General features: G+C 40.7%; 1 protein-coding gene across 2 annotated transcripts in view; it reads right to left on the bottom strand.

Moving 5' to 3' along the window:
- Window positions 1-27,759, bottom strand: part of wdr7 (WD repeat domain 7) — a 244,008-nt gene that overhangs the window by 44,471 nt on the left and 171,778 nt on the right. For both annotated transcript variants that reach the window (XM_061980833.2, XM_061980834.2), the window contains exon 23: window positions 26,756-26,983. In XM_061980833.2, the coding sequence (XP_061836817.2) occupies window positions 26,756-26,983 (228 nt within the window). The remainder of the gene's footprint in view (window positions 1-26,755; window positions 26,984-27,759) is intronic.

The raw sequence follows: 27,759 nt of genomic DNA, 5'->3' as shown, positions 1-27,759 counted from the left end.
CATTGTTTAATGCATCCAGCGGGGCATCACAACAAAATTAGGCATAATAATGTGTTAATTCCACGACTGTATATATCGGTATCGGTTGATATCGGAATCGGTTGGACAATATCGGATATCGGCAAAAAAGCCATTATCGGACATCTCTAACGTATACATATGAGCACAACTATATGTCTGAGACCGCGGAATGACATCTCATAATCAAAACATGCCAAATTCCTTAGGATTTAATGTAGGTGTGAGGCGAAAGGAATCAAACTTTGTGCAACATGCCCACACACTCAGGATGAAGCCAGCGAGTGAGATGGAGGTCAGTTCATAGCTGACATGACATTTGAGTCAGCCTCTGTGGGGACAGACTGACCATTAAAAAGGTCCAGAAAATATCTCGCAATAAGGCCTCCCTCCCCCCAAACACACACATAACATAACCCCCATCCCCTCGTCCACCGCCCAGGTGTCAGTCCGTCAATCTGAACCAGTGGAGCTCACAATCTCCATAACGTGCATGACGAAGACATCACGGAGTGACAGAACAGGCCAAATTAGACATGAAAATATGGAGTAATGTTACAAACCCCGTTTCCATATGAGTTGGGAAATTGTGTTAGATGTAAATATAAACGGAATACAATGATTTGCAAATCCTTTTCAACCCATATTCAATTGAATGCACTACAAAGACAAGATATTTGATGTTCAAACTCATATATTTTTATTTTTTTTTGCAAATAATAATTAACTTAGAATTTCATGGCTGCAACACGTGCCAAAGTAGTTGGGAAAGGGCATGTTCACCACTGTGTTACATGGCCTTTCCTTTTAACAACACTCAGTAAACGTTTGGGAACTGAGGAGACACATTTTTGAAGCTTCTCAGGTGGAATTCTTTCCCATTCTTGCTTGATGTACAGCTTAAGTTGTTCAACAGTCCGGGGGTCTCCGTTGTGGTATTTTAGGCTTCATAATGCGCCACACATTTTCAATGGGAGACAGGTCTGGACTACAGGCAGGCCAGTCTAGTACCCGCACTCTTTTACTATGAAGCCACGTTGATGTAACACGTGGCTTGGCATTGTCTTGCTGAAATAAGCAGGGGCGTCCATGGTAACGTTGCTTGGATGGCAACATATGTTGCTCCAAAACCTGTATGTACTTTTCAGCATTAAAGGTGCCTTCACAGATGTGTAAGTTACCCATGTCTTGGGCACTAATACACCCCCATACCCTCACAGATGCTGGCTTTTCAACTTTGCGCCTATAACAATCCGGATGGTTCTTTTCCTCTTTAGTACGGAGGACACGACAGCCACAGTTTCCAAAAACAATTTGAAATGTGGACTCGTCAGACCACAGAACACTTTTCCACTTTGTATCAGGTCCATCTTAGATGAGCTCAGGCCCAGCGAAGCCGACGGCGTTTCTGGGTGTTGTTGATAAACGGTTTTCGCCTTGCATAAGAGAGTTTTAACTTGCACTTACAGATGTAGCGACCCACTGTCGTTACTGACAGTGGGTTTCTGAAGTGTTCCTGAGCCCATGTGGTGATATCCTTTACACACTGATGTCGCTTGTTGATGCAGTACAGCCTGAGGGATTGAAGGTCACGGGCTTAGCTGCTTACGTGCAGGGATTTCTCCAGATTCTCTGAACCCTTTGATGATATTACGGACCGTAGATGGTGAAATCCCTAAATTCCTTGCAATAGCTGGTTGAGAAAGGTTTTTCTTAAACTGTTCAACAATTTGCTCACACATTTGTTCACAAAGTGGTGACCCTCGCCCCATCCTTGTTTGTGAATGACTGAGCATTTCATGGAATCTACTTTTATACCCAATCATGGCACCCACCTGTTCCCAATTTGCCTGTTCACCTGTGGGATGTTCCAAATAAGTGTTTGATGAGCATTCCTCAATTTTATCAGTATTTATTGCCACCTTTCCCAACTTCTTTGTAGCATATTCAATTGAATATGGGTTGAAAAGGATTGGCAAATCATTGTATTCCGTTTATATTTACATCCAACACAATTTCCCAACTCATATGGAAACGGGGTTTGTACTTAAACTCTGGCTAACTGGAGATAATTCAATAGAGCTCCAAGACAGGTAATTCGCTGAAACCAGTGGCTTTTAAATGCCAGCACTATAACTGTGACATTATCCTGCAAACATGTCAACAATCAGACCATTACTCTGGGTCCAGCTCATTTCCTTTATGGATTGATGCATTCAATTGTATTTTTGCCAAATGGTAATGTCAAAGAATAATTGTTTAATAAAATATAGATCATTAACTGTAAATATTTCTTATCTAGTAGCAGTAAGTGTTCTCCAGTCTGAAAATGCACATGGATAATCTAATCATCTGAGCATCATTAACCTCTCTGAAATGGCAGAGGACCTTCCTTATTTGTTTACATCCGAACACATGCATCCATGCACACACCTTGTCGGGTTGAAGTAGGGAAAGATGTAGCTGGAGACGAACCATGTTAGCATTCTTCAGCAAACCTGCTTTTAAAAAAAAAAATTGGGTCTCAGCGTGAAAGTTTTGTTTGTTTTCTGTTGTTTGGATGCTTTATATTAGTTTTGGATGATACCACAAATTTGCGTATCAATCCGATACCAAGTAGTTCATAGTCATACATTGGTCATATTCAAAGTCCTCATGTGTCCAGGGACATATTTCCTGAGTTTATAAACATAATATACATTTTTAAAAAACAAAAGAAGTTGTGATGCAAAAAAATATTGACGTAATCATAGTAGTATCGACTAGATCAGGGGTCGGCAACCCGCGGCATCTTTGATCACTCTGATGCGGCTCAGCTGCATACTTGCCGACCCCCCGATTTTCCCGGGAGACTTCCGGATTTTAGTGCCTCTCGCAGAAAACTTCCGGAATTAATATTCTCCGATTTTCACCCTTACAATAATAATAAGGGCGTGCTATGATGGTACAGCATTTAGCTCCCTCTACAAGCTGTATAAACAGCATGCCAGCCTAGCCTCTTGTTATATGCATCTTCTGCTTGCACACGGTAAGTGACAGCAAGGAATACTTGGTCAACAGCCACACAGGTTACACTGACGGTGGCCATATAAAACAACTTTAACACTCTTACAAATAATGCGCCACACTTTGAACCAAAACCAAACAAGAATGGCAAACACATTTCGGGAGAACATCTGCACCTTAACACAACATAAACACAACAGAACAAATACCCAGAATCCCATGCAGCCTTGACTCTTCCGGGCTACATTATACGCCCCTGCTACCACCAAACCCCCCCGGTGCGTCGGTTGAGGTGGGCGGGGTTTGGTAGCGGGGGTGTATAATGTAGCCCGGAAGATTTAGGGCTGCATGGGATTCTGGGTATTTGTTCTGTTGTGTTACGGTGCAGATGTTCTCCCGAAATGTGTTTGTCATTCTTGTTTGGTGTGGGTTCACAGTGTGCCGCATTATTAGTCCATCCATCCATCCATCTTCTTCCGCTTATCCGAGGTCGGGTCGCGGGGGCAGCAGCCTAAGCAGGGAAGCCCAGACTTCCCTCTCCCCAGCCACTTCGTCCAGCTCCTCCCGGGGGATCCCGAGGCGTTCCCAGGCCAGCCGGGAGACATAGTCTTCCCAACGTGTCCTGGGTCTTCCCCGCGGCCTCCTACCGGTCGGACGTGCCCTAAACCCCTCCCTAGGGAGGCGTTCGGGTGGCATCCTGACCAGATGCCCGAACCACCTCATCTGGATCCTCTCGATGTGGAGGAGCAGCGGCTTTACTTTGAGCTCCTCCCGGATGGCAGAGCTTCTCACCCTATCTCTAAGGGAGAGCCCCGCCACCCGGCGGAGAAAACTCATTTCGGCCGCTTGTACCCGTGATCTTGTCCTTTCGGTCATAACCCAAAGCTCATGACCATAGGTGAGGATGGGAACGTAGATCGACCGGTAAATTGAGAGCTTTGCCTTCCGGCTCAGCTCCTTCTTCACCACAACGGATCGATACAGCGTCCGCATTACTGAAGACGCCGCACCGATCCGCCTGTCAATCTCACGATCCACTCTTCCCCCACTCGTGAACAAGACTCCGAGGTACTTGAACTCCTCCACTTGGGGCAAAATCTCCTCCCCAACCCGGAGATGGCACTCCACCCTTTTCCGGGCGAGAACCATGGACTCGGACTTGGAGGTGCTGATTCTCATCCCAGTCGCTTCACACTCGGCTGCGAACCGATCCAGTGAGAGCTGAAGATCCTGGCCAGATGAAGCCATCAGGACCACATCATCTGCAAAAAGCAGAGACCTAATCCTGCAGCCACCAAACCAGATCCCCTCAACGCCTTGACTGCGCCTAGAAATTCTGTCCATTATATTATATCCGCATTATTAGTAAGAGTGTTAAAAGTTTTTTATACCGCCACCGTCAGTGTAACCTGTGTGGTTGTTGACCAAGTATGCCTTGCTGCCACTTACGTGAGCAAGCAAAAGCCCCATACAACGTGTGGCTGGGCCGGCACGCTGGTTGTAGTGGGCGCTAAATGCTGTACCATCACGGCACGTTCGAGAACATAGTCGCCCTGAAATTTGTAGTCTGGCGGAAAAATCGGGAGGGTTGACGACATGTATGACGCTGTCAAGCGCCATTCACATAAAACTTGCGGGCCGCACTAACATTCAATTTTTATATTAAGGTGTGGGCCGCGTGTCTGAGACCCTTGGTTTATACATTGTGTTGCGATTGGACCAGTTGTTCCTCCCAGGGAATTCAAGTCACAAGTCGCTCCCAAGCTCTTTACGACACTTAAAGCTGAGTAGAAAAACCACCAGAGACAGAATAGGTATTTTGTAATATATTTGCAAAGCTTTGCATATACATTGAGACCAGTCCAGCATAGAACATTCAATCACGCCGCCAAGATGGTCTGCCCCCCCCTTGAAAAACCCTCTCCCCTCTTAAGTCTCTCTTCCTCCCACCCTCGCAGTCATGTCCCTCCAGCCAAAACACATGCCCATTGTCCTCCGCACCTGGGAATAAGGCTAGATAAGAGAAAGGAGTATCTCTCTTTCTTACATTCCTCACTCAAGGTTAAGCACACAGTTTTTGCAGACAACCAAAAGACCACAATTGGAAGAAAAACACTAGCTGTTTTGTAATATGATTATGAAATAAAAGAAGTAACACTTAAATTCGGATATATGTAAATATCTGCCTCCGACAATAGCACAAAGCAAAAAACAACAACTTTGTATGCAGTGTTATTTCATTTTAAATTTCAAAAGGTTTTTGTGGCTCCCATTGTTTTCTTTAATTTGGTCAAAATGGCTCTTTGACTGGTAAAGGTTGCCGACCCCTGGACTAGATACATACACTCCTTGGTATCATTACAGTGGATGTCAGGTGTAGATCCACCCATGGCGTTTGTTTACATTGTGACGCCGGTGAGCTACGGTGTGTAGTGAAGCATGTTTAGCTATTCCTCGTCCTGCAGGGATGATACTTGTAAAAAACGTACATTATTCGTCGCCATGGAGACGAGGTTTAGTGATTTATACGTAGCTAAAACACTGCAGACTGCGGCTGGTCTTTAGCCTCTTTCTCCCCGCACCACATCCCACCTCCCCGGATTGTAAATAATGTAAATAATTCAATGACTGTATTATGCTGATAGTACATATTTATACCATGAATTGATTAACGTGGACCCCGACTTAAACAAGTTGAAAAACTTATTGGGGTGTTACCATTTAGTGGTCAATTGTACGGAATATGTACTGTACTGTGCTATCTACTAATAAAAGTCTCAATCAATCAATCAATCAGCCGCTAGCAAGCTAGCCATGTCTAAAAGCACCTCTTCCTGAGGGCGTTTCAGTGTTATAACTTCACATTTATCGTTAGTTTTTAAGCCAAAATGCGTCCGTTCTCCCTTTCCTGTCTACACACTGTGTCTGCTTGTAAGTACTCCGTGATTGTGCACTGCCGAACATGCTCGTCTGCTTGTGAACCAGAAATGACAAGACGTGAAGACGGTGTGGAGGACCTGTACTTTTCAGAGGCGGTATAGTACCGAATATGATTCATTAGTATTGCGGTACTATACTACAAACCCCGTTTCCATATGAGTTGGGAAATTGTGTTAGATGTAAATATAAACGGAATACAATGATTTGCGAATAATTTTCAACCCATATTCAGTTGAATATGCTACAAAGACAACATATTTGATGTTCAAACTGAATCATTAACTTTAGAATTTGATGCCAGCAACACGTGACAAAGAAGTTGGGAAAGGTGGCAATAAATACTGATAAAGTTGAGGAATGCTCATCAAACACTTATTTGGAACATCCCACAGGTGAACAGGCAAATTGGGAACAGGTGGGTGCCATGATTGGGTATAAAAGTAGATTCCATGAAATGCTCAGTCATTCACAAACAAGGATGGGGCGAGGGTCACCACTTTGTCAACAAATGCGTGAGCAAATTGTTGAACAGTTTAAGAAAAACCTTTCTCAACCAGCTATTGCAAGGAATTTAGGGATTTCACCATCTACGGTCTGTAATATCATCAAAGGGTTCAGAGAATCTGGAGAAATCACTGCACGTAAGCAGCTAAACCCGTGACCTTCGATCCCTCAGGCTGTACTGCATCAACAAGCGACATCAGTGTGTAAAGGATATCACCACATGGGCTCAGGAACACTTCAGAAACCCACTGTCAGTAACTACAGTTGGTCGCTGACTCGCTCCATCTGTAAGTGCAAGTTAAAACTCTCCTATGCAAGGCGAAAACCGTTTATCAACAACACCCAGAAACGCCGTCGGCTTCGCTGGGCCTGAGCTCATCTAAGATGGACTGATACAAAGTGGAAAAGTGTTCTGCGGTCTGACGAGTCCACATTTCAAATTGTTTTTGGAAACGGAGGACGTCGTGTCCTCCGTACCAAAGAGGAAAAGAACCATCCGGATTGTTATAGGCGCAAAAGCCAGCATCTGTGATGGTATGGGGGTGTATTAGTGCCCAAGACATGGGTAACTTACACATCTGTGAAGGCGCCATTAATGCTGAAAGGTACATACAGATTTTGGAGCAACATATGTTCCCATCCAAGCAACGCTATTATGGACGCCCCTGCTTATTTCAGCAAGACAATGCCAAGCCACGTGTTACATCAACGTGGCTTCATAGTAAAAGAGTGCGGGTACTAGACTGGCCTGCCTGTAGTCCAGACCTGTCTCCCATTGAAAATGTGTGGCGCATTATGAAGCCTAAAATACCACAACGGAGACCCCCGGACTGTTGAACAACTTAAGCTGTACATCAAGCAAGAATGGGAAAGAATTCCACCTGAGAAGTTTAATAAATGTGTCTCCTCAGTTCCCAAACGTTTACTGAGTGTTGTTAAAAGGAAAGGCCATGTAACACAGTGGTGAACATGCCCTTTCCCAACTACTTTGGCACGTGTTGCAGCCATGAAATTCTAAGTTAATTATTACTTGCAAAAAAAATATAAAGTTTATGAGTTTGAACATCAAATATGTTTTCTTTGTAGTGCATTCAATTGAATATGGGTTGAAAATTATTTGCAAATCATTGTATTCCGGGTACTCCGGCTTCCTCCCACTTCCAAAGACATGCACCTGGGGATAAGTTGATTGGCAACACTAAATTGGCCCTAGTGTGTGAATGTGAGTGTGAATGTTGTCTGTCTATCTGTGTTGGCCCTGCGATGAGGTGGCGACTTGTCCAGGGTGTACCCCGCCTTCCGCCCGATTGTAGCTGAGATAGGCTCCAGCGCCCCCCGCGACCCCAATGGGAATAAGCGGTAGAAAATGGATGGATGGATTGTATTCCGTTTATATTTACATCCAACACAATTTCCCAACTCATATAGAAACGGGGTTTGTAATACCGGTATACCGTACAACCCTACATGTAAGTCAGCGAACCACAGTTTGACCATTTTGACTTACTGTCAGGGAAAGTACGATGTAATGATTCGTTTTTTACAACACGTGGAAGTTGAATGCTATTGTAGATTGTGTATAAAATATGCACATTCATTTGCTAACTTAATTGTTCTCCTGAATCAGGCAGGAAATCGATCTGAGCTCCAGAGAGCGATTAGTTTCACATAAACTGATAACCAGTATATAAACTAAATGGGTGACTGTGTGAGGGACCTTGAGGGAGGAGTGCAATATGGAGGTCACGGGGCAATAGATCACTGGTCAAAGTCAAATCCCTGTTGTGAATATTTATGCACATGCTTTTCTCACAGTGAAACAGAAGAACAGTCAGAGGTCACAATGTGATTGATGAGGGGTGGGCGGTTGCATGTTTGGATCAGAGAGTGGGGAATTTTCGACTGAGAGCCACATTTTATAATATATAAAATAATGGCGGCAGTTTGTTCCCGCAGACGAGCGAGCTAAACCCCCTGGATGTCTTGGCTCACACCGTCCCTTATGCCACCGAAGATGATCAAGAGAAGAATATCGACCCTAGCTTCCCTGGCCTGCTGACATCAACTCCAAAACTGGACAGATCAGCTTTCAGGAAAAGAGAGCGGATGAGGGTATGTCTACAGAATATATTAATTGATGAAAACTTTATTCATTACTCGCGGTTTTACGTAAATTATTATACATAAACTGTGTTTACCAATAATTTAGCTTAAAAACATTTTTTTTTCTTCAATCATTCGAGTACATTCGGGTAGTGTTGTGTAATGCAGTATTTTGTGTCTATTTAGGTATGGTTAACCCGAGTGCTGAAATCGTGGAAAAATATATGTTCTTAGCGCGCCTGAAATGGGCTGTCTGCACTCTCAAAAGTGCATGTTGTTGCCAAATGTATTTCATATGCTGTAAACCTAATTCATAGTTGTTAGTAATTACTTTATCAGACAGTGTTAAGCCGCTGAAATCCGAGTCTGAATCCGAGCTAATTCCTTGCTGTTTGTTTGTATTGGCATCACTGTGTGACGTCACAGGAAAATGGACGGGGTCTCCGTTGTGGTATTTTAGGCTTCATAATGCGCCACACATTTTCAATGGGAGACAGGTCTGGACTACAGGCAGGCCAGTCTAGTACCCGCACTCTTTTACTATGAAGCCACGTTGATGTAACACGTGGCTTGGCATTGTCTTGCTGAAATAAGCAGGGGCGTCCATGGTAACGTTGCTTGGATGGCAACATATGTTGCTCCAAAACCTGTATGTACCTTTCAGCATTAATGGTGCCTTCACAGATGTGTAAGTTACCCATGTCTTGGGCACTAATACACCCCCATACCATCACAGATGCTGGCTTTTCAACTTTGCGCCTATAACAATCCGGATGGTTCTTTTCCTCTTTAGTCCGGAGGACACGACGTCCACAGTTTCCAAAAACAATTTGAAATGTGGACTCGTCAGACCACAGAACACTTTTCCACTTTGTATCAGGTCCATCTTAGATGAGCTCAGGCCCAGCGAAGCCGACGGCGTTTCTGGGTGTTGTTGATAAAACGGTTTTCGCCTTGCATAGGAGAGTTTTAACTTGCACTTACAGATGTAGCGACCCACTGTAGTTACTGACAGTGGGTTTCTGAAGTGTTCCGGAGCCCATGTGGTGATACCCTTTACACACTGATGTCGCTTGTTGATACAGCCTGAGGGATCGAAGATCACGGGCTTAGCTGCTTACGTGCAGTGATTCCCCCAGATTCGCTGAACCCTTTGATGATATTACGGACCGTAGATGGTGAAATCCCTAAATTCCTTGCAATAGCTGGTTGAGAAAGGTTTTTCTTAAACTGTTCAACAATTTGCTCACGCATTTGTTCACAAAGTGGTGACCCTCGCCCCATCCTTGTTTGTGAATGACTGAGCATTTCATGGAATCTACTTTTATACCCAATCATGGCACCCACCTGTTCCCAATTTGCCTGTTCACCTGTGGGATGTTCCAAATAAGTGTTTGATGAGCATTCCTCAACTTTATCAGTATTTATTTCCACCTTTACCAACTTCTTTGTCACGTGTTGCTGGCATCAAATTCTAAAGTTAATGATTATTTGCAAAAAAAAATGTTTATCAGTTTGAACATCAAATCAGGCACTTTGAAGCTTTTTTTTTAGGGATATTGCATGATGGGTAAAATTTTGAAAAAAACTTCGAAAAATAAAATAAGCCATTGGGAACTGATATTTAATGGTTTTAACCCTTCTGAAATTGTGATAATGTTCCCCTTTAAGGTGAGTATTAACAAGCGAGGATATAAATCCAGTTGCAGCTCCAGCAGTAAAGAAGAAGTGTAGAGAGTAGTCTAGGTCCATTTCTCACCACGGACATCTTTATTTAAAGTAGGGCTCTAGATTCAAATGAACCAATATCTATTGACAAAGCATCAGTGGGCCATAATGGAGTGTGAGTTAGAGTTGTAAACATGTCACATTAACACCGAGAGGGTAATTAGAGCAGGAGTTTGGTGGGAGGAAACAGACACGGGGAGGAACCGAGGAGTAAAAGGAAGAGCGTGGAATCGTAACAAATTGGAATATTGTAATTTACCTGCCTACGCCGCCATTAACAGGCTTTCTACTGTCTTTCTTCCTTCCACCCGCCACCCTCTCTTTGTCTGTTTTAACTTGAGTGAAGGTAAATCAATGTTAGAGACTTAGTTAAAGGATGAAAGCTCAATCAGCCAGGCTGCATAGAGTGGGAAAGAACGAAGAGTGGCGCAATAAGCATACGTGGAAAAACAGAAAATATAGAGTTAATACAAATCTAATACAATGAGTAGAGCTTCACTCGCTACGCCGTCATACTGCCAGTGACGCAATATCTCATATAGAAACACATGGCCTTAATCGATGCACATTTGCTCCACCGCGGTCATTCATTTATTCATAATGCTTATCCTGTGCTGACTTGGTGGGGTGGGTAAACCGGACCTGACCCTGGTCAGTCACAAGGTGACAACCACCACCAGCACAATACATTTCAAATAAAACTCAAGATATTATAAAGACTATCAATCAATCAATCAATGTTTATTTATATAGCCCTAAATCACAAGTGTCTCAAAGGGCTGCACAAGCCACAACGACATCCTCTGCTCAGAGCCCACATAAGGGCAAGGAAAAAACTCACAACCCAGTGGGATGTCAATGTGAATGACTATGAGAAACCTTGGAGAGGACTGCAGATGTTCTATATTTTCAATAGCACATTTAAAGGGGAACACTATCACCAGACCTATGTAAGCGTCAATATATACCTTGATATTGCAGAAAAAAAGACCATATATTTTTTTAACCAATTTCTGAACTCTAAATGGGTGAATTTTGGCGAATTAAACGCCTTTCTATTATTCGCTCTCGGAGAAGCAATCCGCCATTTTCTCAAACACATTACAAACACCGAGTCAAATCAGCTCTGTTATTTTCCGTTTTTTCGACTGTTTTCCGTACCTTGGAGACATCATGCCTCGTCGGTGTGTTGTCGGAGGGTGTAACAACACGAACAGGGACGGATTCAAGTTGCACCAGTGGCCCAAAGATGCGAAAGTGGCAAGAAATTGGACGTTTGTTCCGCACACTTTACCGACGAAAGCTATGCTACGACAGAGATGGCAAGAATGTGTGGATATCCTGCGACACTCAAAGCAACGATAAAGTCAAAGAAATCTGCTGCCAGACCCCCATTGAATCTGCCGGAGTGTGTGAGCAATTCAGGGACAAAGGACCTCGGTAGCACGGCAAGCAATGGCGGCAGTTTGTTCCCGCAGACGAGCGAGCTAAACCCCCTGGATGTCTTGGCTCACACCGTCCCTTATGCCACCGAAGATGATCAAGAGAAGAATATCGATCCTAGCTTCCCTGGCCTGCTGACATCAACTCCAAAACTGGACAGATCAGCTTTCAGGAAAAGAGCGCGGATGAGGGTATGTCTACAGAATATATTAATTGATGAAAATTGGGCTGTCTGCACTCTGAAAGTGCATGTTGTTGCCAAATGTATTTCATATGCTGTAAACCTAGTTCATAGTTGTTAAGTTTCCTTTAATGCCAAACAAACACATACCAATCGTTGGTTAGAAGGCGATCGCCGAATTCGTCCTCGCTTTCTCCCGTGTCGCTGGCTGTCGTGTCGTTTTCGTCGGTTTCGCTTGCATACGGTTCAAACCGATATGGCTCAATGGCTTCAGTTTCTTCTTCAATTTCGTTTTCGCTACCTGCCTCCACACTACAACCATCCGTTTCAATACATGCGTAATCTGTTGAATCGCTTAAGCCGCTGAAATCCGAGTCTGAATCCGAGCTAATGTCGCTATAGCTTGCTGTTCTTTCCGCCATGTTTGTTTGTGTTGGCTTCACTATGTGACGTCACAGGAAAATGGACGGGTGTATATAACGATGGTTAAAATCAGGCACTTTGAAGCTTTTTTTAGGGATATTGCGTGATGGGTAAAATTTAAAAAAAAACTTTGAAAAATATAATAAACCACTGGGAACTGATTTTTAATGGTTTTAACCCTTCTGAAATTGTGATAATGTTCCCCTTTAACATTTTGGTGTTGTTTAAGGCTGAAATGACGCGTCGACATATGCGACGTCATTGATTACGTAAATACGTCGACGCCGTTTTGTACGTCGACGCCGTTTTTGTGCGTCGACGCGTCGCATACCGTATTTCCTTTAATAGCCGCCGGGGCGCTAATTAATTTAAAACCTCTTCTCACTCCTGCGCTTACCAAAAGGCGTGGGGTAAATTTAGGCCTGCGCTTATAAATTTGAGTGATGTAAGGATACCATCATGAAAAGCACATTTAATAAAAAAAGAAGTTATTATGGTCTTACCTTTACTTACGTGCGGTGAGGTTCATGACTGGTGAGGCACTGACTTCATCACAGTCAGATTTACAAACATATGAACCCTAAAGAGTATCTTATTCACCATTTGATTGGCAGCAGTTAACGGGTTATGTTTGAAAGCTCATACCAGCATTCTTCCCTGCTTGGCACTCAGCATCAAGGGTTGGAATTGGGGGTTAAATCACCAAAAATTATTCCCGGGCGCGGCACCGCTGCTGCCCATTGCTCCCCTCACCTCCCAGGGGGTGATCAATGGGATGGGTCAAATGCAGAGGACAAATTTCACCACACCTAGTGTGTGTGTGACAATCATTGGTACTTTAACTTAACTTTAACTTTACACATACAAACTGTAGCACACAAAAAAGCACATTTAATTAAAAAAAAAACGTCCAACCCAATATATTACCTTTATGTAATATATTGGGTTGGAGTCAATAACCAGGCGAGGTGATGAAGTACGTCTTTTTACTGTAGACTTCAGAACAGACTCAACACACTTGACGTCAGGTGCGCAACACCACGTAAATCGCCGGCCAACCAAAAAGTAACCCCAGTACGCTATAGCCAACATTCACCAGGAGATGGCAACAGACAAACATAGATCACTCTATTACATTCCTCCCGTTTTACAAATGTAGAAGTTACTCAAAAGAAATAAACAACCAAACCAAAAAATGCAGCAGCTCAATAAGAAGCCAAAAAGTGCAAAAACAATAATGTTTGTGTTGGAGGAGTTGTGAATGAATGAAATATGAAATCCGTGCTGCAGTCTGCAGGTGTACCTAATGTTGTGGCCCTGTCATTCACAACTCCTCCAACACGAACATGATTGTTTTTGCACTTTTTGGCTTCTTATTAAATAACTTTTTTAAATAGATTCAATCTTGCACGTGGAAAGTTTAAGTGTGGGCTTTAGTTGATATAACACTCCCGTCATGGGGTGCTTCTCTACCACCAGGAGGCGGGATTACTGCGAGCCTCACACAGTAAATGATAAATAAATGATAAATGGGTTATACTTGTATAGCGCTTTTCTACCTTCAAGGTACTCAAAGCGCTTTGACAGTATTTCCACATTTACCCATTCACACACACATTCACACACTGATGGAGGGAGCTGCCATGCAAGGCGCTAACCAGCAGCCATCAGGAGCAAGTGGTGAAGTGTCTTGCCCAAGGACACAACGGACGTGACTAGGATGGTAGAAGGTTGGGATTGAACCCCAGTAACCAGCAACCCTCCGGTTGCTGGCCGTCTTTTGCAGCCGTTTTATGATTGCGCAGCACAAGAAATACGTTACACACATACAGTTGTTGACAAAATACACTGTACATTATATACCTCAGCTAACTAAACTATGCAACTATGCGCATAACAGGAACTTAACATCACAAAGAGGAAAGCCCATAAAAATAGGTTACAAAAGTTATTTAATAAGAAGCCAAAAAGTGCAAAAACAATAATGTTCGTGTTGGAGGAGTTGTGAATTAGGTACACCTGCAGTCTGCAGGTGTACCTAATGTTGTGGCCCTGCAGTCATTCACAACTCCTCCAACACGAACATTATTGTTTTTGCACTTTTTGGCTTCTTATGAAATAACTTTTTTAAATAGATTCAATCTTGCACGTGGAAAGTTTAAGTGTGGGCTTTAGTTGATACAACACTCCCGTCAGGGGATGCATTCTACGGCGGATGTGCAGGAGGCGGGATTACTGCGAGCCTCAGCCAGTGCGTCTTTTGCAGCCGTTTTATGATCGCTCAGCACAAGAAATACGTTACACACATACAGTTGTTGACAAAATACACTGTACATTATATACCTCAGCTAACTAAACTATGGAAATGTATAATATAATTCATATAGCAATACAGTCTCACTGCACAGCAGGCCAGCAGTTAGCCGAGTCCGTCCATGTTGAGGCACTGAGTGACGTGCCTCAACTGGCTGCTGATCACCGCACCATCTCTTCTCAGTATTTGAACGGCAAATGTGAAAATTCAGCGATTTTGAATAAAAATAATCTAAAACTGGTGAAGTTAAATGGAAAATAACTTTATAGTATAATCACTGGATACATATAACAATTAAATTTTTTTTTTTTCTTTTTGCATTTTTTTTTCTTTCCATGATGGCAGGTGAGGCCTCGCCTTCTGCAGTACCGGTAGTCGCAAGAAGGATCACTAGCGCCCTCTACCACCAGGAGGCGGGAGTCATGTAATGACTCATATTTGACACACGCAGCTACGGTATATTAATAAAACATAGCTGCTTAATGTTCTTTTTAGCATATTCAATAGCTTAGACCTTAAATCCTACTGAATAGCTCTTAATCTTCTTCCCTTTATGCGATTTCAAATTATTGAAATCAGCCTCCTCTATTTTGAAAATGATGACCGGTGAAGTGTCACTCATGATGTGACGTGACGTTCTAGACATATGCTAATTATTTTGCGAAACGAGTTTGACCCGGCGAAAATTCCAGACATGGGCTAATAAAATTAATATTTTGCGAAACGAGTTTGATCCGGCGTTAATCCTGAGCCGGCGGTAAGGCCAAGCATGCGTTAATTATTTTGCGAAACCAGTTTGACCTGGCAGTAATTCGAGGCATGCGAATACAATTCAAGGAAATACGCACTTTTTTGTATTGGATGTTTATCTTTATTTTTGCACATTTTAAAGCAAAATAAGCAATACTTTTACTTTTGAAATGCTTATACTATTGCAGAATATTAAGATTTGCACTGTATGTTTATTTTATATTTGCACATTAAAAAGCAAATAAGCTACTTTTAATTTTGTTAAATGTTAAAAGTTTTAAATATTGTTACAGAATATTTTGTCATGTTGTTGTCAATGTTGACTTTTTTTTTTGTGAATAAAAGCCATGCCTTTTGAAAAAACGGGCCTACATTTATTTTTTCATCTTCATTTTAAATTTAAAAAAATAATCGGTAAAAGGAAAAATAATCTATAGATTAATCAAAAAAAATAATCTATAGATTAACCGATTAATCGAAAAAATAATCTATAGATTAATTGAGAGAAAAATAATCGTTAGCTGCAGCCTTAGTGTTGTTTACTTGAGTCATATTGCAGCCTACACGTATCTCTTATGTGCGACTGCCATCATATTGAAGTCCACACGTATCTCTTATGTGTGAATGCCGTCTACTGGTCACACTTATCATTTCACCAGGTACCAAATAAAATAGCTTTGAGGTCGGTAAGCACAACCAAAATTATTCCGTACATTCGGCACACCGGGTTATAAGGCGCACTGTCGAGTTTTGAGAAAATGAAAGGATTTTAAGTGCGCTTTATAGTCCGAAAAATACGATACATTGTTTCTTATGGGAAAAAATGCTTCAGCTTTCGCATGATTTAGAGTTTGTCTGACGTTTTGGAACATATTACAAAAAAAAAAAAAAAGTTACCACCGTACTTGTATAAAGCTGATTAAAATTGATCGTTTAAAGTGTGTACCCTAAACACATTAATTCCTCAACACATTAAAAACTGAAATTGTTGTACTGTGTAAACGCTTGATGTGAAATGATTGCGGTAAAATGTTCTGAAGCAGTGTCGACTTGTATTTTTCAAAACAGATTTGGGGGGTTTTAAGCAAAAAAAATGACAATCTCTCAGGACAGTTTGACTTCAATCCGTCATTATTCATTATGAATAGACTTAGACACTTTCAGTCAGTACTTGGACATTGACTGTAGACACAATTGTCCAAAGAAAGCACAGAATGGACAGTTTCCCTCTGTATCCTTTCCACAACCACTTTCTTTTGTCATCATTTGTCCATCCTTCTTTCCATCCTCGGCTCAATTTCCCCCCTCCTTCCTGTACATTTCTGCTCTCGCCATATGAAAAGATAAATCTATACACTGCCATATAGACTACTGTACCCGCCTTCTCTCTGGGTAGACAGCTCTCATTTATCACGAACACACAGCGCTGTGTGCCAACAACAACAATCCATCTTACAATTTCATGACGGAGACAGGTGGAGTAGGAGATGGGGTGGATAGAGAGAGAAAAACAGACTGAATGCGAAAAGGATAAAGGAGAGAGTGACTGAAGGGGGCTAAAACTCAAGTACCGTATTTTCCGCACTATAAGGCGCACCGGATTATTAGCCGCACCTTCTATGAATTACATATTTCATAATTTTGTCCACCAATAAGCCGCCCCGGACTATAAGCCGCGCCTACGCTGCGCTAAAGTGAATGTCAAAAAAACGCTGCGCTAAAGTAAATGTCAAAAAAACAGTCAGATAGTTCAGTCAAACTTTAATAATATATTGAAAACCAGCGTTCTAACAACTCTGTCCCAAAATGTACGCAAATGTGCAATCACAAACATAGTAAAATTCAAAATGGTGTAGAGCAAAAGCAACATAATGTTGCTCGAACGTTAATGTCACAACACACAAAATAAACATAGCGCTCACCTTCTGAAGTTATTCTTCATTCGTAAATCCTTCGAATTCTTCGTCTTCGGTGTCCGAATTGAAAAGTTGCGCAAGCGTGGGATCCAAAAATGGCCGGCTCCGTCTCGTCGAAGTCATCGGATTCAGTGTCGCTGTTGTTGTGCAGCAGTTCTGTGAATCCTGCCTTCCGGAAAGCTCGGACCACAGTTGTGACCGAAATATCTGCCCAGGCATTTACGATCCACTGGCAGATGTTGGCGTATGTCGTCCGGCGCTGTCTGCCCGTCTTAGTGAAGGTGTGTTCGCCTTCGGAGCTGTGTGAAAAAAGCCACCCGGCCTCTTCGCGTAAACTTCCCTTAACCACTCGCTCATCTTTTCTTCATCCATCCATCCCTTCGAGTTAGCTTTTATGATGACGCCGGCTGGAAAGGTCTCTTTTGGCAAGGTCTTCCTTTTGAATATCACCATGGGTGGAAGTTAGCATGGCAAGCTAGAACCACAGTGAAGGATGACTTCTCATTCCCTGTGGTGCGAATATTCACCGTACGTGCTCCCGTTCCACAGTGCGGTTCACAGGAATATCAGTTGCTGTGAAATACGGTAGTAATCCGTGTGCGGATGGAGAGATTGCGTCTTTTTATGAACCGGATCCTTGTCGCTTTGTAGGAGCCATTTTGTGGTCTTTACAGATGTAAACAGGAAATTAAACGTACGGTGATATCCGCGCGTTTTTTCTTCTTCTTCCGGGGGCGGGTAGAAGAAGAAGCGCTTCCTGTTCTATGGGGGCGGGTGCTTTCCTTGGCGGTTGCTTGCGTAGAAGAAGAAGCGCTTCCTGTTCTACCGGGAAAAAAGATGGCGGCTGTTTACCGAAGTTGCGAGATCGAAACTTTATGAAAATGAATCGTAATAAAGCGCACCGGGTTATAAGGCGCACTGTCAGCTTTTGAGAAAAATTGTGGTTTTTAGGTGCGCCTTATAGTGCGGAAAATACGGTACACCTAAACACAAATAAGAAAAAAATTTCACAGTTGTCTGAACTGAGGAGAGACTAGTGATTTATGATTTGGTTAAAGAGCTTGAATGAATGAATGAATGAATGAATGAATGAATGAAGCAATAACATGGAATAACAATATTCATTTTCAAAGAGTGAAAATTGATTTGATGGAATTTGTTGACTGACCGCCAACTATGGGAAAACGTTTTTAATGATATAGAAAACACAGATATACATCACTTGTGTAACAAAGTTGAGTCTTTCCATCACCGTCAACACATTTTTGGTGTAGTGTATATATATATATATATATATATATATATATATATATATATATATATATATACATACATACATATATATATATACCTATATATACCTATATATATATATATATATATACATATATATATATATATATACATATATATATATATATACATATATATATATATACACACACATATACATATATATATGTACATATATATATATATATACATACATATATGCATACACATCATATATATATAATAATATATATATAAATACATACATATATATACACATGTATATACACATGCATATATATACATATACACATATATATATATATATATATATATATATATATATATACATATACATATATATATACATACATATATACACGTTATATATATATAATTATATATATATATAAATACATACACATCTATATACACATGTATATACACATGCATATATATACATATATATATATATATACATATACATATATATATATATATATACATATATACATATACATATATATACATATACATACATATACATACACATATATATATATATATATATATATATATATATATACATATAAATAATAATGATAAATGGGTTGTACTTGTATAGCGCTTTTCTACCTTCAAGGTACTCAAAGCGCTTTGACAGTATTTCCACATTCACCCATTCACACACACATTCACACACTGATGGCGGGAGCTGCCATGCAAGGCGCTAACCAGCAGCCATCAGGAGCAAGGGTGAAGTGTCTTGCCCAAGGACACAACGGACATGACTAGGATGGTAGAAGGAGGGGATTGAACCCCAGTAACCAGCAACACTCCGATTGCTGGCACGGCCACTCTACCAACTTCGCCACGCCGTCCCCATATATATACATATATATATATATATATACATATACATATATATACATATACATATATACATATACATATATATATATACATATATATACATATATATATATACATATACATACATATATATATACATATACATATATACATATATATATACATATACATATATACATATATATATACGTACATATATATATATACATATATATATATATATATATATATATATACACACATATATATATACATACTACCTTATAACCTGATGTACGGAATAATTCTGGTTTTGCTTACCGACCTCGAAGCAATTTTATTTGGTACATGGTGTAATGATAAGTGTGACCAGTAGATGGCAGTCACACATAAGACATATGTGTAGACTGCAATATGACTCAAGTAAACAACACCAACATTTAAATGTTCCATTGTAAATATAGAACATTACACACGGTGCTCAAAAATCTATCAAAATGTTTTAGTATGAATTTGGTAAGCTATGAAGCTGCACCGCTTGATGGATTATCGGTACATTAAACATAGGAGTATTATTATGGTGTGTGTATAAGGCAAGAAATATTATCTGGCGTTTTGTTTCGCAATATTATGCAAAAGCAACTTTTCTTACCTTCTGATCTGTATTTGAGATCTGCATAAATCCTGAAAAATTGCTCGCATCCGCCTTTGTAGTACGTGCCAACACCGTAGTCGATAAGCTTCTTCTTTTTTCATCCTCCGCTGTTGCCATTTCTAATATAAAGTAGTGTAAAGTTTTTACTTATATCTGTCAGTAAACTCGCCATGAAAACACTAAAACATACCGGTGTAGTGAGTTTACATTAATCACCCAAGGAACTTTAGTTATTAGAGAGTTCCGGACGGACGTTTTTCACGGGACACATTTCCGGCCTTCTTGTTGTTTCCGGATGAGAAAATGCTGCTCCGTTATTGATTTAAGTAAAGTCTGAATGTCATTAAAACAGTTAGCTCCATCTTTTGACACTTCTTCCATTCACATCCTTGAGCCATGTAAATAATACCGCCCACAAAACGGCGTATATGTTTTACAGACCATCTTCAACATAATTTATGTGACATTTTGACCAAAGAACCATCATCACATGTTATGTAGACTAGGGATGTCCCGATCCGATATTTGGATCGGATCGGCCGCCGATATTTGCAAAAAAATGCGTATCGGCAAGGCATGGGAAAATGCCGATCCAGATCCAGTTAAAAAAAAAACTCCGCTCCGTGTTTTCCAACGCACCTATTAAAATAGTACATTCCACTTTTCTGCTGCTCCCTAATTTCCGTTCCGCATTTTCCAGCACACCTTCAACACATCCACAGGTCTGTGGATTCTCACGCAGTTGCTTTTAGCTGCTGGCATTACACGACAGGCTCTTCTCACTCTTTCCTGTGTCTCCCTCTCACAGACAGCAAGCGCACCTTCTTACACACGTCACATACTGTCACGTCATACGTCACATACGTATACGTCCTCCCCGAGCAGAGGGGTAGCAGCATGGTGCGTGCTTGTGCAATTGCGCACTGTTTAAACGTCCTCTGCGCATAGCAATTATATGCCACGCACAAAATCAAATAAAAAAATAAGCGCATAAGAATTTTCGACACACGGACACGACAGAGAAAATAGTTTTCGTCATCATTGTTCAAATATTGTAACATCTGTCGAGACACTTATCTCCATTCGGTGCCACACGCCCACACCATCAAAATGCCGAGGCAAAAATTTCCACATCATCACCGTATGAAAAAATTAGTGATTTTTTTTAGTTGTGATTTCCTTCTCTGCATGAAAGTTTAAAAGTAGCATATATTAATGCAGTATGAAGAAGAATGTTTTAATGTAGACATGCAAGCCTTGAAAGAAAATGTTGAAAATCAAGACTACATTTCCTGCAAATGGATGCATTTCTACCCTATATTTTAACTTTAGATTTATTCTCATATCAAACTCTTTTGGCTGTCTTTTTGACACTTACATCAGGCGCCCCCCTCCACACCCTGGATTATAAATAATGTAAATAATTCAATGTGATTATCTTGTGTGATGACTGTATTATGATGATAGTATATATCTGATAGTATATATCTGTATCATGAATCAATTTAAGTGAACCCCGACTTAAACAAGTTGAAAAACTTATTGGGGTGCTACCATTTAGCGGTCAATTGTACGGAATATGTACTTCACTGTGCAACCTACTAATAAAAGTCTCAATCAATCAATCAAAACACATAGAATCATCATACTGCTGTGATTATATGCATCAAGTGTTCATTCAAGGCTGAGGCAAAATATCGAGATATATATCGTGTATCGCAATATGGCCTTAAAATATCGCAATATTAAAAAAAGGCCATTTCGCCCAGCCCTTGTTTCAATGATGCCATTTCTGTTTGTCATGTATAATTTTGTCTATTTTGTGTTTATCCTTGAATAAACAGGTCAGTTTCTTGTTACCAACCATTGTGTATTATTCAAACTCCCCTAATTCAGCTAGCTAGTTGTTATCAAGAGTACTAAAACCCTTTTCAACATGATTCTGACAACTAAGTAGGCTAAATAACTTTAAACTTTAATACATGCTCGGATAGGCCATTATCGGTCAGTATCTGTATCGGTCAGTATCGGATCGGAAGTGCAAAAACAATATCGGTATCGGATCGGAAGTGCAAAAACATGGATCGGGACATCCCTAATGTAGACCACAAGAAAGTGTTTTCAAATTAGAAAAAAAAAAATATATATATATGTATATATATATATAAGGTGCGCCTTATATATGAAAAAAAAACGAAAATAGACTATTCATCGGCAGTGTGCCTTATAATCCGGTGCGCCCTATGGTCCGGAAAATACGGTACAATGAATATAGAAATGATAAATATATGTCGTAATAGTAGAAATTAAACTATATGACTCAAAGATGTGAAATTGATCTAAATAAGTCAGGGGAGTGTATAACAGTTGTTCATTTAAAATACCACAAAAGAGCTTCTCAGACAAAACAGTGAATTCAAAATAATCACGATTTGCATCCATACTTTTTTTTTGCTGGGAAGTTTGAGTAACAGTCAGGTGAGCTGATCACTGTGTACAGAACCAACTTAAAATGACCACGCTTCACAGCCTATCGGCGAGCAGACAGGCTCTATCACTGGGGGGAACCCAGGGACAACCAATCGGATATCAGAAGTACCGGCACGGAAGAGCAGCTGGACTTAGTGAAGGTCCAGCGCTGGAGGCACGGTGTGGCACAAGCTTCGATCAATCTGTGTGTGTTTCTGTGTGTGTGTGTGTGTGTGTGTGTGTGTGTGTGTGTGTGTGTGTGTGTGTGTGTGTGTGTGTGTGTGTGTGTGTGTGTGTGTGTGTGTGTATGTGGAAAAGTTCAGTGCCAAGCTCTAAAAATAGTCAAGCCTGGCAGATCATAATCAATCTCATTTATCCAACTCCCTTTTGATCCACCATTGGTTTTGTTATATTAATTCTGTATTTCTGACTTTGGAAAAACAGTCATTCTTTACTCACATACATAAGAGAAAAGCTCTTTAAGCACATACATGTAACGTTTAATGTTATAATGTCTGGAAATACAGATTTTATGACAGGTATTGTACCGGACTATAGGGCGCACCGGTGATGAATGGGTCTAGTCAGGTCTATTTTCATACAAAATGTGCACCGGATTATAGGGCGCATTAAAGGGGTCATGTTATTATCATTTTTTTCTAAATGTAAAACACTTCCTTGTGGTCTACATAACATGTAATAGTGGTTCTTTGGTCCAAATATTGCATAGACGATGTTTTACAGATCATTTTCAAGTCGCTTTCTGACAGTCGCTTCAGGATGCACCGTTTTGTGGGCGGTCTTATTTACGTGGCTCACCTTCGACAGTGGAAGGAGTGTCAAAAGATGGAGTAAACTGTTTACTTAAATCAATAACGTGGCTCACTAGTGCAACCACAACGCCGGAAATGCGTCCCGTGAAAAACCGTCCGACCGGAACTCTCTAATAACTAAAGTTCCTCGGGTGAATAATGGAAACTCACTACACCGGTATGTTTTAGCGCTTTCATGCCGAGTTTACTGACAGATATAAGTAAGAATTTTACACTACTTTATATTAGAAATGGCAACAGTGGAGGATGAATGTCCCATAACAAGAAGATAGAGGAAAAGAAGAAGCTTATCGACTATGGTGTCGGCACGGACTACAAAGGCGGACTCGTGCAAATTTTCAGGACTTATGCAGATCTCAAATAGTGATCAGCTGGTACCAGAAGGTAAGAAAAGTTTATTTTGCATATTATTGCGAAACAAAACGCCAGATAATATGTCTTACCTTATACACACACCATAATGATATTCTTATGTTGAAGCACAGTACAATCCATCAAGCTGTGCGGCTTCATAACTTACCAAAGTCGTACTAAAACATTTTGATAGATTTTTGAGCGCCGTGTGTAATGTTCTATATTTTCAATGGAACATATAACATTTTGGTGTTCTTTACTTGAGTCATATTGCAGTCTACACGTATCTCTTATGTGTGACTGCCATCATATTGCAGTCTACACATATCTCTTATGTGTGACTGCCATTTACTGGTCACACTTATCATTACACCATGTAACATATAAAATAGCTTTGAGGTCGGTAAGCACAACCAAAATGATTCCGTACATTAGGCGCACTGTCAAGTTTTGAGAAAATGAAAGGATTTTAAGTGCGCCTTATGGCCCGAAAAATACGATATATCAAATAAATTATCAGTAGTAGGATTAAATAAACGTTGCTTCTTCCTAATAATTTTCGAACATATATGCCTTATTGTGATTGTGTTAAGCATTTTCAAAAATAAACTAAACCAGTGTTACCTAATTTTCATTGAGCCAAAAGCATATATTGTACACAAGAAAAAGTACCATGAAACACCACCAAGCGTGCCATGACTTATTCTGTTTTTATGAGTGGCAACAGGTGGCTACATGGGTTAATTATGTACCTTCTGCCAGTCAGCAAAAAAGCATTGGTATTTTCTGTCTGTCACTTTGGCTTAGATCAGTGGTTCTTAACCTTGTTGGAGGTACCAAACCCCACCAGTTTCTTATGGCATTCACCGAACCCTCTTTTTTTTTCAAATTCAAGACAAAGTTATATGTTTTTGGTAACACTTTAGTATGGGGAACATATTCTAAGTAACAAAGACTTAATTTAGAGTTTTTTGGACAATAGGGGAACATATTCTAAGTAACAAAGACTTACTTTAGAGTTATTTGGTTAGGGTTCGGGTTAGCGTTAGAGGGTTAGAGGGTTAGGGTTATAATAAGGCCATGCCGAATAAGGCATTAATAAGTAATTAATAATGACTAGTTAAGAGCCAATATGTTACTAATTTGCATGTTAAAGGCCTACTGAAACCCACTACTACCGACCACACAGTCTGATAGTTTATATATCAATGATGAAATCTTAACATTGCAACACATGCCAATACGGCCGGGTTCACTTATAAGTGCAATTTTAAATTTCCTGCGAAACTTCCGGTTGAAAACGTCTCGATATGATGACGTATGCGCGTGACGTCGATGGTTGGAACAGAAGTATTGGGACGCCATTGTATCCAATACAAAAAGCTCAGTTTACATCGCAAAATTCCACAGTATTCTGGACATCTGTGTTGGTGAATCTTTTGCAATTTGTTTAATAAACAATGGAGACAGCAAAGAAGAAAGCTGTAGGTGCGATCGGTGTATTAGCGTCTGGCTACAGCAACACAACCAGGATGACTTTGACTTGGATAGCAGACGCGCTATCCGACGCTAGCCGCCGACCGCATCGATGATCGGGTGAAGTCCTTCGTCGCTCCGTCGATCGCTGGAACGCAGGTGAGCTACGGTGTTGATGAGCAGATGAGGGTTGGCGTAGGTGGAGAGCTAATGTTTTTATCATAGCTCTGTCGAGGTCCGTAGCTAAGTTAGATTCAATGGCGTCGTTAGCAACAGCATTGTTAAGCTTTGCCAGGCTGGAAAGCATTAACCGTGTAGTTACAGGTCCATGGTTTAATAGTATTGTTGATTTTCTGTCTATCCTTCCAGTCAGGGGTTTATTTCTTTTGTTTCTATCTGCAGTTAAGCACGATGCTATCACGTTAGCTCCGTAGCTAAAGTGCTTCACCGATGTATTGTCCTGGAGATAAAAGTCACTGTGAATGTCCATTTCGCGTTCTCGACTCTCATTTTCAAGAGGATATAGTATCCGAGGTGGTTTAAAATACAAATCCGTGATCCACAATAGAAAAAGGAGAGAGTGTGGAATCCAATGAGCCCTTGTACCTAAGTTACGGTCAGAGTGAAAAAAGATACGTCCACTCCAGTCCTTCACTCTCACTTTCCTCATCCACGAATCTTTCATCCTCGCTCAAATTAATCGTCGCTTTCTCGGTCCCAATCGCTCTCGCTGCTGGTGTAAACAATGGGGAAATGTGAGGAGACGTTCAACTTGTGACATCACGCTACTTCCGGTACAGGCAAGGCTTTTTTTTTTAATCAGCGACCAAAAGTTGCGAACTTTATCGTCGTTGTTCTATTCTAAATCCTTTCAGCAAAAATATGGCAATATCGCGAAATGATCAAGTATGACACATAGAATGGATCTGCTATCCCCGTTTAAAAAAAAAAAAATCATTTCAGTAGGCCTTTAATAAGCAACTAATTAATGGTGAATATGTTCCCCATACTAAAGTGTTACCATGTGTTTTTTTTTACTGGTGCACAAAATGAACCGTGCATGAACAACACCTTGTTCAAAGAACAAAACCAACACAGTGCATAAACTCACAACAAATTACACACCTGCAAATCAGTCAGCTGTTGCCGTATCCGTAATACGCCGATAGGGAGAAGTTTGTATTTACACGATGAGTCGGGTGTGTTTTGAACCCCTGAGCCCGACTCACCGAACCCCTAGGGTTCGATCGAACCCAGGTTAAGAACCACTGGCTTAGATAAATGGAAGCACATGATTTGAAATAAATACATAAAAAAATAAATTTTTATTGTACTTTGAAGAAGAAATGATATTCTTGTGACTAATGACCAATTTGCCTGACCAATTAACTAGTTAATTGGCATGTCTGGAACCCCAGCTGACCATGTACTGTTAAGAGTAACATATATTACCTCTATTTGATTGTGGAAATGCACCAATACTGTCGTAGCAACTCATTTTTTATGTCTCTTACTTACATGTGTGTCTGGCCAGGGAGTAGTTTGAAGATCCACCGCTTGTTGGTCCAAAGCCTTCAGGGACCTGCCCTCCGGCTCGAGTCCGTGCTGCACCCTTCGGTGGTTCAATCTCAGCCCCAAACTCGGCCCCAATGACCCCCAGAAGCACAATGGCAGTGGCTTGTTTCCGGCGCTCCTCGTACGAATTGGAAATCTTCTTGGCATTTGGTGGAAGGTTAGAGAGACAGCCTGGAAATGGTAGACAAGATTTTATAAATACAACAGTAACATCGTAACAAGTAACACATACATGTATTTTAAGATGAACACCGGAAGCCTGACATAACACAATTAGTTCTTGATAGATTATTAAATGAACCAAATACTGTTATGCTTGGTCATCAGAATAGAATAGACAAGAATCCCTTTATTGTCATGATAGTTAAGAACAAAATTTGGGGCCACTCATCCGTGCAAACGACAGACAAAAATACCAACCGTATTTTCCGGACTATAAGTTTGGTTGAGCTTACCCACCTTGAAGCCATTTTATTTGGTACATGGTGTAATGATAAGTGTGACCAGTAGATGGCAGTCAAACATAAGAGAAGTGTAGGCTGCACTATGACGGCAATATGTCTCAAGTAAACAACACCAACATTTGAAATGTTCCATTGAAAATATAGAACATCACACACTGCGCTCAAAAATCTATCAAAATGTTTTAGTACGACTTTGGTAAGCTATGAAGCCGGACTGCTCGAAGGATTGTCGGCGCATTAAACAAACGAGTACTATTATGGTGTGTGTATAAGGTAAGACATATTATCTGGCGTTTTGTTTCGCAATATTATGCAAAAGCAATTGTTCTTGCCTTCTGGTACCTGCTGTTCTGTATTTGGGATCTGTATAAGTCCTGAAAAATTACGTGCGTAGTCAATAACAATTACGCCGTAGTCGATAACAATATTATGTGACATTCATCCTTCGCTGTTGCCATTTCTAATATAAAGTAGTATTAAGTT

The sequence above is a fragment of the Nerophis lumbriciformis genome, linkage group LG20, assembly GCF_033978685.3.
Source record: "Nerophis lumbriciformis linkage group LG20, RoL_Nlum_v2.1, whole genome shotgun sequence".
Taxonomy (NCBI): domain Eukaryota; kingdom Metazoa; phylum Chordata; class Actinopteri; order Syngnathiformes; family Syngnathidae; genus Nerophis; species Nerophis lumbriciformis.
This window is presented reverse-complemented; position numbering and strand designations above follow the sequence as displayed.